The sequence below is a fragment of the Simochromis diagramma genome, unplaced genomic scaffold (assembly GCF_900408965.1).
Source record: "Simochromis diagramma unplaced genomic scaffold, fSimDia1.1 OVJJ01000303.1, whole genome shotgun sequence".
Classification (NCBI taxonomy): Eukaryota; Metazoa; Chordata; class Actinopteri; order Cichliformes; family Cichlidae; genus Simochromis; species Simochromis diagramma.
In genome coordinates this window covers 635,264-644,956 of record NW_024386791.1, presented here as the reverse complement: position 1 = coordinate 644,956, position 9,693 = coordinate 635,264, and the positions used below count along the sequence as shown (strand labels likewise).

The following is a 9,693-nucleotide window of genomic DNA, read 5'->3' as shown; positions in this document are numbered from 1 at the left end:
GTTTTTGGTTTTCAGAGAAACAGCCCATGCATCTTTGTGAACAGTTTCCCACCTGTGAATGCCAGCAACCTCCTGCAACCATTTGCCAACCAGTCAGGGAATTCATACTTTATATTCTTTAGACTAATAGAGGATAGAGGGTCGCTGACTGGTCTCTAGGCCTGTGTAACTGAGGCCTGCCATGACTGGACCAAAGAGTGTGAATATTTTCTAGCAGCTGATGGGTTTGATCTTTATTTAGGATTAGTAGAATCTATAAGTTTTTACTGATTGAATAATTACTTAGAAACCTGCAGACATATTAGTATAAAAGAATGTGCGGGGGCAGCTGAAGGCACGATAACTGTCGCCTGGTACCGGTCACGGCCACCTCCCATAGCTCAGTGCCTGCAAAGCAAGTAGCGTCTCCTCATCGGTTTTAACTGATCAGATAGATGCAAATTCTCATATAAAAATCTGTGAATTGAGGTTATTCTCTTCTGGGAAGATTGACTCCAGCTAACTCTTTTACAGCCTATCAAATTTCTAAACAGAAGAGATCCATGTACATGATAATTTTTAATTGTTCAGTGCTTTAATAAATAATAATCATAATAAAGTGTTTCAACTGGATTTTCCTCAAGGTGGATAAACAAACACGTTAGCACAACAGGTGGTTACCTGGGAGTCATTGACCAGTCTTGAGACTTAGTTACTATTTTAGCAATCAATTTCACAGTGACTGTCAAACAACCAGCTGCAACCAGCTGTGGAATAAATATTTTTCCCACCCAACCACTGGTTGCTACAAGTGACTAGAGTATCTTCTTTTTGACATCCTAAACAAATATTTGTATGTTTTCCTCTTATCTAGCTCATTTAGGTTTGTTAAGCTTTTTTGTGCATTGGGCCAGTGATGAATATATTAGCATGTCATTTCATGCCACATTTCTATTGGTTAGTGGTTAGATTTGTATTGTGGAAGCATCATTCATGGTCATTCTATGTAAGATCCATTACCTAAAATGCCACATTTTTCATAGACGATACATATTTCTACACTTATCAGTGTTACACTGTATCATTTACTTAACAAAAAATGTCTCAAAATGAAGGAGCAAAAGAAGGTACTTCCTATCACTCAACAGTGTGTATTATGGCCTTCAGCAGCAAAATAACTTTGTTAGTTCCTCATGTTCTTGTAGAAGACTTTTGGGTCACTCTTCTTTAAAATGCTGTTCATTAAAGTTTGAAGGCATTTGTTTATCCACATCTCTCCTAAGACCCTCCTACAGCATGTGAATCCGGTTGAGGTCTGGACAGTTTCTGGATAATTACGACACCTTGGGATCATTTTGCTATTGCATGATAGAATTTCAGCCAAGCTTTAGATGGCCTCAAATTTGACTCTAGATCACTTTGGTACAGTATACATAGGAGTTCTTGGTCTACTTTATGACTGTACAGTGTCCCGGTCCTGTGACTACAAAACAGACATTCCACCACCATGTTTTACAGACAGTATGGGATGTTTGTTTTTCTCCAAACATCTCAGCTATCCAGACAAAATTTTTACAGAGGTCTTGTGGTTTATCAACTTTAGAAACTTAAATCCTCCTTTCTCCTGGCAAGCCTTCCGATACTTGCTCAGGCTTTTTTCTGATTGTACTGTCATGAACTCAAACATTTATCATGCTAACTGAGGAAAGTACAGTCTTGAACTTACGTATTATCTGCACTCTGCATGGTCTGACCTTGGGAAGAATTTGCTGAGACAAAAACTTCTAGGATTGAATGTTCTTGAATGTTTTTTGGTTGCGCTGTACTTTCTTTTTAACATGACAGCAACGACAGAAAAAAAAAATCACTCATTTTACTTTAGAATTTACTTTTTTAGAAAATACCAGAGGAATGTAGATATTCTTACAGCAACATAGCTATTTAAACAAAGGCACTATATTTCACACTTGGTGTCAGAAAATAAGACTTACAGTGGGGCAAAAAAGTATTTAGTCAGCCACCGATTGTGCAAGTTCCCCCACTTAAAATGATGACAGAGGTCAGTAATTTGCACCAGAGGTACACTTCAACTGTGAGAGACAGAATGTGAAAAAAAAATCCATGAATCCACATGGTAGGATTTGTAAAGAATTTATTCGTAAATCAGGGTGGAAAATAAGTATTTGGTCAATAACAAAAACACAACTCAATACTTTGTAACATAACCTTTGTTGGCAATAACAGAGGTCAAACGTTTACTATAGGTCTTTACCAGGTTTGCACACACAGTAGCTGGTATTTTGGCCCATTCCTCCATGCAGATCTTCTCAAGAGCAGTGATGTTTTGGGGCTGTCGCCGAGCAACACGGACTTTCAACTCCCGCCACAGATTTTCTATGGGGTTGAGGTCTGGAGACTGGCTAGGCCACTCCAGGACTTTCAAATGCTTCTTACGGAGCCACTCCTTTGTTGCCCAGGCGGTGTGTTTCGGATCATTGTCATGTTGGAAGACCCAGCCTCGTTTCATCTTCAAAGTTCTCACTGATGGAAGGAGGTTTTGGCTCAAAATCTCACGATACATGGCCCCATTCATTCTGTCCTTAACACGGAACACCCCCATGCTTCACAGTAGGTATGGTGTTCTTGGGATGCAACTCAGTATTCTTCTTCCTCCAAACACGACGAGTTGAGTTTATACCAAAAAGTTCTACTTTGGTTTCATCTGACCACATGACATTCTCCCAATCCTCTGCTGTATCATCCATGTGCTCTCTGGCAAACTTCAGACGGGCCTGGACATGCACTGGCTTCAGCAGCAGAACACGTCTGGCACTGCGGGATTTGATTCCCTGCCGTTGTAGTGTGTTACTGATGGTGACCTTTGTTACTTTGGTCCCAGCTCTCTGCAGGTCATTCACCAGGTCCCCCCGTGTGGTTCTGGGATCTTTGCTCACCGTTCTCATGATCATTTTGACCCCACGGGATGAGATCTTGCGTGGAGCCCCAGATCGAGGAAGATTATCAGTGGTCTTGTATGTCTTCCATTTTCTGATGATTGCTCCCACAGTTGATTTTTTCACACCAAGCTGCTTGCCTATTGTAGATTCACTCTTCCCAGTCTGGTGCAGGTCTACAATACTTTTCCTGGTGTCCTTCGAAAGCTCTTTGGTCTTGGCCCTGGCGGAGTTTGGAGTCTGACTGTTTGAGGCTGTGGACAGGTGTCTTTTATACAGATGATGAGTTCAAACAGGTGCCATTCATACAGGTAACGAGTGGGGGACAGAAAAGCGTCTTACAGAAGACGTTACAGGTCTGTGAGAGCCAGAGATTTTCCTTGTTTGAGGTGACCAAATACTTATTTTCCACCCTAATTTACGAATAAATTCTTTACAAATCCTACCATGTAGATTCATGGATTTTTTTTTTCACATTCTGTCTCTCACAGTTGAAGTGTACCTCTGGTGCAAATTACTGACCTCTGTCATCATTTTAAGTGGGGGAACTTGCACAATCGGTGGCTGACTAAATACTTTTTTGCCCCACTGTATATAAATCAGTAAGAAAGATGTACCACGGAGGTTTCCTACTGCACATTTGACCTGTTTGTAGTTATAATTTGGACTACAGGAGGAATGCTGACCCACATCCACCCATCCACATTAAGGGGACGGCTGTGGAGCGTGTGAGCAGCTTCAAGTTCCTGGGAGTCCACATCTCCGAGGATCTCACCTGGACGACCAACTGCTCCAAGCTGGTCAAGAAGGCTCACCAGCGCCTCTTCTTCTTGAGGACTCTGAGGAAGAACCACCTGTCCTCAGACATCCTGGTGAACTTCTATCGCTGCACCATCGAGAGCATCCTGACCAACTGTATAACAGTCTGGTACGGGAACTGCTCTGCCTCGGACCGGAAGGCGTTGCAGAGGGTCGTGAAAACTGCCCAGCGCATCGCCGGAGCACCACTTCCTGCCATAAAAGACATCTACAGGAAGCGGTGTCTGAAAAGGGCTGGGAAAATCATCAAAGACCCCAGTCACCCATCGCATGGACTCTTCACCCTCCTGCCCTCTGGGAGGCGCTACAGGAGCCTCCGGACTAAGACCACCAGGTACCGGAACAGCTTCTTCCCCACAGCTGTCAGACTCCTGAACTCTGCCTCCTGACATCTGACCCACGTTAAACTCATGGACTGAACATACACACACCCACAATGGACAACTGTACCCTCAAACACACAATAATAACATGGACTGAACCACCACTCACAACCACTAGCACTTTATATAGCCTCTGTAGAAACTATCTACACCCTCACTTATCTTAACTGCACTACTGTATAGCTCTGTGTAAATAATCATTCTGTACATTCGATAATCTTTAATCCTACAACTGTTTACAACTTGCATAGTTCCCATTTCTGTATAACTGTATATCTCAGATTCTGTAAAGTTATTTATTTCATATTCTGTATAGTTTTTCATATTTATATCCTGTTCATCCTGTACATAGCTTGTACTCACTACAGCCTGTACATACTTATAGTTATAGAATATTCACAACATACTTCATACCGTGTACATTATAACATACCATAATAGACCCATTTCTGTAATATACTCACATATCTATATTATTGCTAATATATATTGTAATATATCTATATCACTAAAGCACTTCTGGATGGATGCAAACTGCATTTCGTTGCCCTGTACCTGTGCATGTGCAATGACAATAAAGTTGAATTCTATTCTATTCTATTCTATAATTTCGCAGAATAATTCCACCAGTGTTTATTTTTAGACCAGTGTTTTAGTTCCCACACACACCCAGCACATTTTTTTACTCTGATTGTTTAATGAAGTCAGCGAATGAAGTTGAAGGAAGTTGTGTTGTTTCTTTACGTACTGAGGTAAATCCTTGGAACCAGATGCTGTTAGGAATTCTAAATTGAAACCCTGCCTTGATGGGGCTCAACAAGATGACTCATATAGCAGCCTCAGGAAAGTTTTAAATACCTACATTAGGAGTACACCAGAACTTATAACACAAACAAAAATGGTCATAAGACAGGAGGAGTCCACAAAAGTTCTCCACCTCTTTAGAAATGATAAGGATTGTTTCACAAGGTCTCTCATTTTTTATTGCATATTCCCCAAAAGAGTAATCTCTGAAACTCTGCTGTCTAACACAATCAATAGATTTGATTAGTGGTCTTGAAGTATTTCTCTGGCATCTTTCTATACTATGTGTCTGCAGCCATGAAAGTCAGAAAGCAGAGCAGTAGGCAAAAGTGTCCAAAATACCTTATCTGAGAGAAGGGATTTTGCCTGATGAACTGTTGTGAAAAAGTCTATCAGTGTTACCACTAGTAATGTCAAAGTATTAATATCTATATCCTTTATTTATTCAGGTAGGTCTCACTGAGATTAATAATTTGTGAAGACAGTTATGGCCTAGTGGGCTTTGAGATCTACAACTTAATATACTAAAAAGCTTTGTGTAAAGCTTTTCAAAATATAGTTACAAAGTTGCTTACAGAATAATAAAATAGAGCTCCAAGAAGGATACAATGGTTATAACAGCAACAAATATTGAAATGATATAACTGTTCACTGACCATGAGATCCCTCAGATATCAGGTGTGAGGTGTAGACGAAGCTAAGAATATTTCATAGAGGCTGCAAGGTAACTGAATATAGACAGCTCCTGTATTGTTATCAGTAAGACTTGCCTGTAACTTCATTACCTGAAAAGGGCAAATTATGTGCCCATTATTTTATTCCCACTTTCGTGACCACTTATTCATGAAGTTGTGGGAGAGTCTGAAAGGTATCACATGTAACGCAATGTGATAGGTGGAGTACACACTGGGCAGGTTGCCAGTTAGTCACAAGGCCATAATAGAGAGACAGAGACGCACACTCGAATCTGCACATATGGGTAATTTAGAAAGGGCAGTTAACCTAACGTCTTGATGCAAGCTCATTGTGTTATCAGGACATTGCCACACAGAACTAACACCATCCCAACAGACACAGCAGCCATGGAAGAGAAAATGCAGTGTTGGTGTTAAGTGCCAAGAAAATCGCTGTGAATTATACATTGGTGAAACTAGCTAAGCTAATGGCACAACAAGAAAGTGTCACCTTGTGCTACTTTTATATACAGAGGGATTTTGGTCAACTCAATGACTGTGAGGTGATGCCCAGGTCCAAATCATTACTTCTCCACCACTGTGCTGACAGTTGGCATGGTGTTTGGTTTTCTCCAAATGTGGTGCTGTGTATTATGACCAAACATCTTCAATTTGGTCTCATCTGTAAAAAAAAAAGATTACTCTACAAGTCTTGTGGTTTTATCAAATGTTGCTTTACAAACCTAGGCAGTGCTGCCATGTTTAATCAGAGAAGCTTTCTCATGACAACCCTCCCAAATGAGCTGTGCTTGTTCAGTGTTTTTCTTTCTTGTGCCGTCATTAATTTTAACATTTGAACATTCACAATCCTTATCTGTTGGGGACTTAAATGTAGTTAAATACTAGTAATATTAGAAAAAACAAAAACATCAGCACCCTTGTTCTTGCTATGTGAATGGGCCAACTCTTTTTAAAAAATAACTGTAAGAAATACTTGATTAAAACAAAACAAAACTTAAATACATATGTCTGAAGTCATAGTTAATGATTCTTGATCATGTGAAGGATAAACTGTCATTAAAGTAAAATGCCACTCAGATAATTTCTGGCGTGTTCTTCATAGTGCAGATGTCTGCACTATGCTGTGCTCATGTCGTACGAGCACTAAATTCTTAAATGTTTATCAATCTCCCCTCAGCAGGCTTTTTGTTACATAAAAGAAAAAAATAAAATATATAGTAAATGTTTATATTATGCAGGACGTCTTTGTCTTTTGCTTAGACTGTGGGTGTTTTTCTGGTGCAACATATTTAGTTGAACTTACTACATTTTAACCAGATATCAGTCAAAATTCCAATATTGGTTACTTTCTATAAATGTAGAAGACTTTTCTGTGCATGTTGGATGAGGTCACGATGAAGAGAGTTACAGAAAGAATAATAAAACTTTTCACAGCTTTGTTTCTTGCACTTCTAGGTAGGATGCAAAGGGTTTTCCGTGTTGAGTGGCATCACACAACAAGGCAGACCGGTGTAACCAACACGTTTTTGGCACTCAGTACGTGAAACAGGTGGCTTGTATGAGTCATTTGGACAGATTTCAGAAAAGGATCGTATTTTATTCCCATTACTGGAAAAGGCTGTTTTGCATCCACTGTGTTAGCAGTGTTGCTCAGAATTCTGCTGCGAGGCTTCTTTTAAATACTCACATATCACACTCCAGCTGCACTGGCTCTCCTTTAAATTCAGACTCCACTTTTGGAATTGGATTTTGGCCTTTAGAGTGCAGCATGGTCATCAGGGCCCTACTGGCTATGCATCACACCGAAGGAGACAAACCTCTTGCAACACTGGCACTCTCTCCCTCTGAGCGAAAAACTCATCTTTATGAACTTGCTTTAGTTTTTACATTCTAGCAGTTTGTTTTGAAGCACTTTGTAATTTTTCTTGAAAGGTGCTTGGGAGAGTGTGTTCAGGGTGTGGTGTCAGGAGAGGGAGGCTGACTCACACACATCTGAATTCTTCCCTTTCAAGTATGCTGCCGGGACCTGAATAGAGATCTGTGTGTGGTATGAGGGCAACTGAAAATCTGCTGCAGAAATAGACTGCAAATTAAAAAAAACACCACAGGTGTAACGCTGTGTGCGTGGATGTTTATTATCACAGAGCTATACAAGAATTTACTTTTTTTCTTACCTTTTGTGAAATAAAAATTAAAAATCACATGCGTGAAGAGAAATGTTTACATATATAAGTACATAAATATTAGTATTTTTTTTCCAAAGTTAAATGTTGCAGATAATAAAATCAAAGAAAAATCAATAATGTCATGTGAACTTGATTATAAACTCATGTAGCATTTCCTGTTCTGTTGCATCGCTAACATCTTAGGGGTGATTCCCTGTAAAGGAAAACAAAAACATGGTGTTATTTTTATTGTCTCACAGAATAATACTGAAACCAAATCACTGCAGTCAATCAAAACGCAAACACCCCTGCTAGCATAACTTTAAGACAGACAAGTGTTGTTTTACTGTGCACACCCAACTTACCAGAGTAAACTGAAACTCATATGGCATTGTTCGCTTTCTTGACAGTTATGAAAAATGTGACAGGCAATATTTCTTTCAGTAGATCGACAGACTCTCAAGTATCGACAAACACAATATGAAATTTTGTCCAGGAACTCGTGCATTAAGACGCTCACTATTACTGCTTTGGAGAAGTTCTGTACTTTATTATTTTGCATCTTGTGTTTTAAATCTCGTCATGTTAATCAATTTAATCATATCAAATCAAATTCACATTACCTTGATTAGAGTAAAGCTAGCTTAAGATTAAATTGAGATGATGCTTATTGTACTTGACCTAAGCCCACCCGTAGCCACTTTAGTTAAAGCATTTGTTTAACATGCAAGGCAATACAGCGCAGTGACACAGTATCCTTCTGTACTGATTTCTTACTGTACTTTATATTTGACTGGAAGTTTTTAATATTAGATAAAAGTAACTCAAATAAAAATAAAATGCAGCTTTTAAGTGAAGATGTAATTTATTAAGTGAAAAATGTTTCCAAACGTACCTGGCCATATGTGAAAAAGTAATTGCACTCTAAACTTATTACCTGATTCTGCTCATGGATGCCATTTTTGAGTCTCTTTTTTATTTTGTTGTATCAGGAACACTGAACTTAACTAAGATAAGTGAGCCTGCAATTCTTTGGTTTGTCTGGGTTCTTTTGCGACCTTATGGATACGTTATCAATGCACTCTTGGAGTAATAAGTCTTGTAACCCTTTCCAGACTGATAGATGTCAGTGATTTTATTTCTCACCTGTTTTTAAGCTTCTTCAGATCATGGAATGATATATTGCATTTTGTTTTATTTAAAAGATTTCTTGGTTTACCAGGTCTGGCAGTTGTCAGGTGTAGGTGTGGCAAGTGAAACTTAATGCAGCTTTATAAAAAACATTGTTAATCACAGTTGATTTGTGATTTAACTAGCTGGTCATTTACTTTTTCACACAGTGCCTGGTAGGTTTGGACAGCCTTTTTTCTCCTAATCAATGAAGTCAACATTTAAATCATTTTGTATTTACTCACGTTAGCATTGTCTGATATAAAAATTTGTTTGATGATCTGAAATATTTAAATGAGACATATACAAAAGAAAACTAATAAATGAGAAACAGGAAAAGTACTTTTATTTAGCGTTAGGGGAGAAACTGTACGCCTAAAACATAGTCTTATAAAAATTAGCAGATAGCAACTGGTTAACTTAACACAAGTACAGGGTTCACAGTGTGACATTGAAACAGCCAATCTATTAATGATTGAAACAGCCATTGGGATGTTCTCCATTACTTTGTGAAGTCCTGTTTTAAAGGTTCAAGTTTAGCATTATGGTCATTATAGCCACCAGTTTAGTTTGGTTTTGTTTGTAATCTGAAGTCACCTTATTTGAATTAGAGGGCAGAAATGTAGCCCAACATATTGTGAAAAAATTTGTTGGGCTACATTAATGAGCTGCTGACCTCGAATTCACTAAATATAAAAATGAGAAGTATAAGTTTAAATCACAA

At 38.8% G+C, this 9,693-nt stretch overlaps 1 protein-coding gene across 1 annotated transcript in view; it reads right to left on the bottom strand.

The window, feature by feature from the left end:
• Positions 1-7,636: 7,636 nt before the first annotated feature.
• tpo (thyroid peroxidase) overlaps positions 7,637-9,693 on the bottom strand; it is a 32,873-nt gene continuing 30,816 nt past the window's right edge. Inside the window, 1 exon segment of the mRNA XM_040023621.1 lies at positions 7,637-8,013. Within this exon segment, the coding sequence (XP_039879555.1) occupies positions 7,992-8,013 (22 nt within the window). The 3' untranslated portion in view covers positions 7,637-7,991.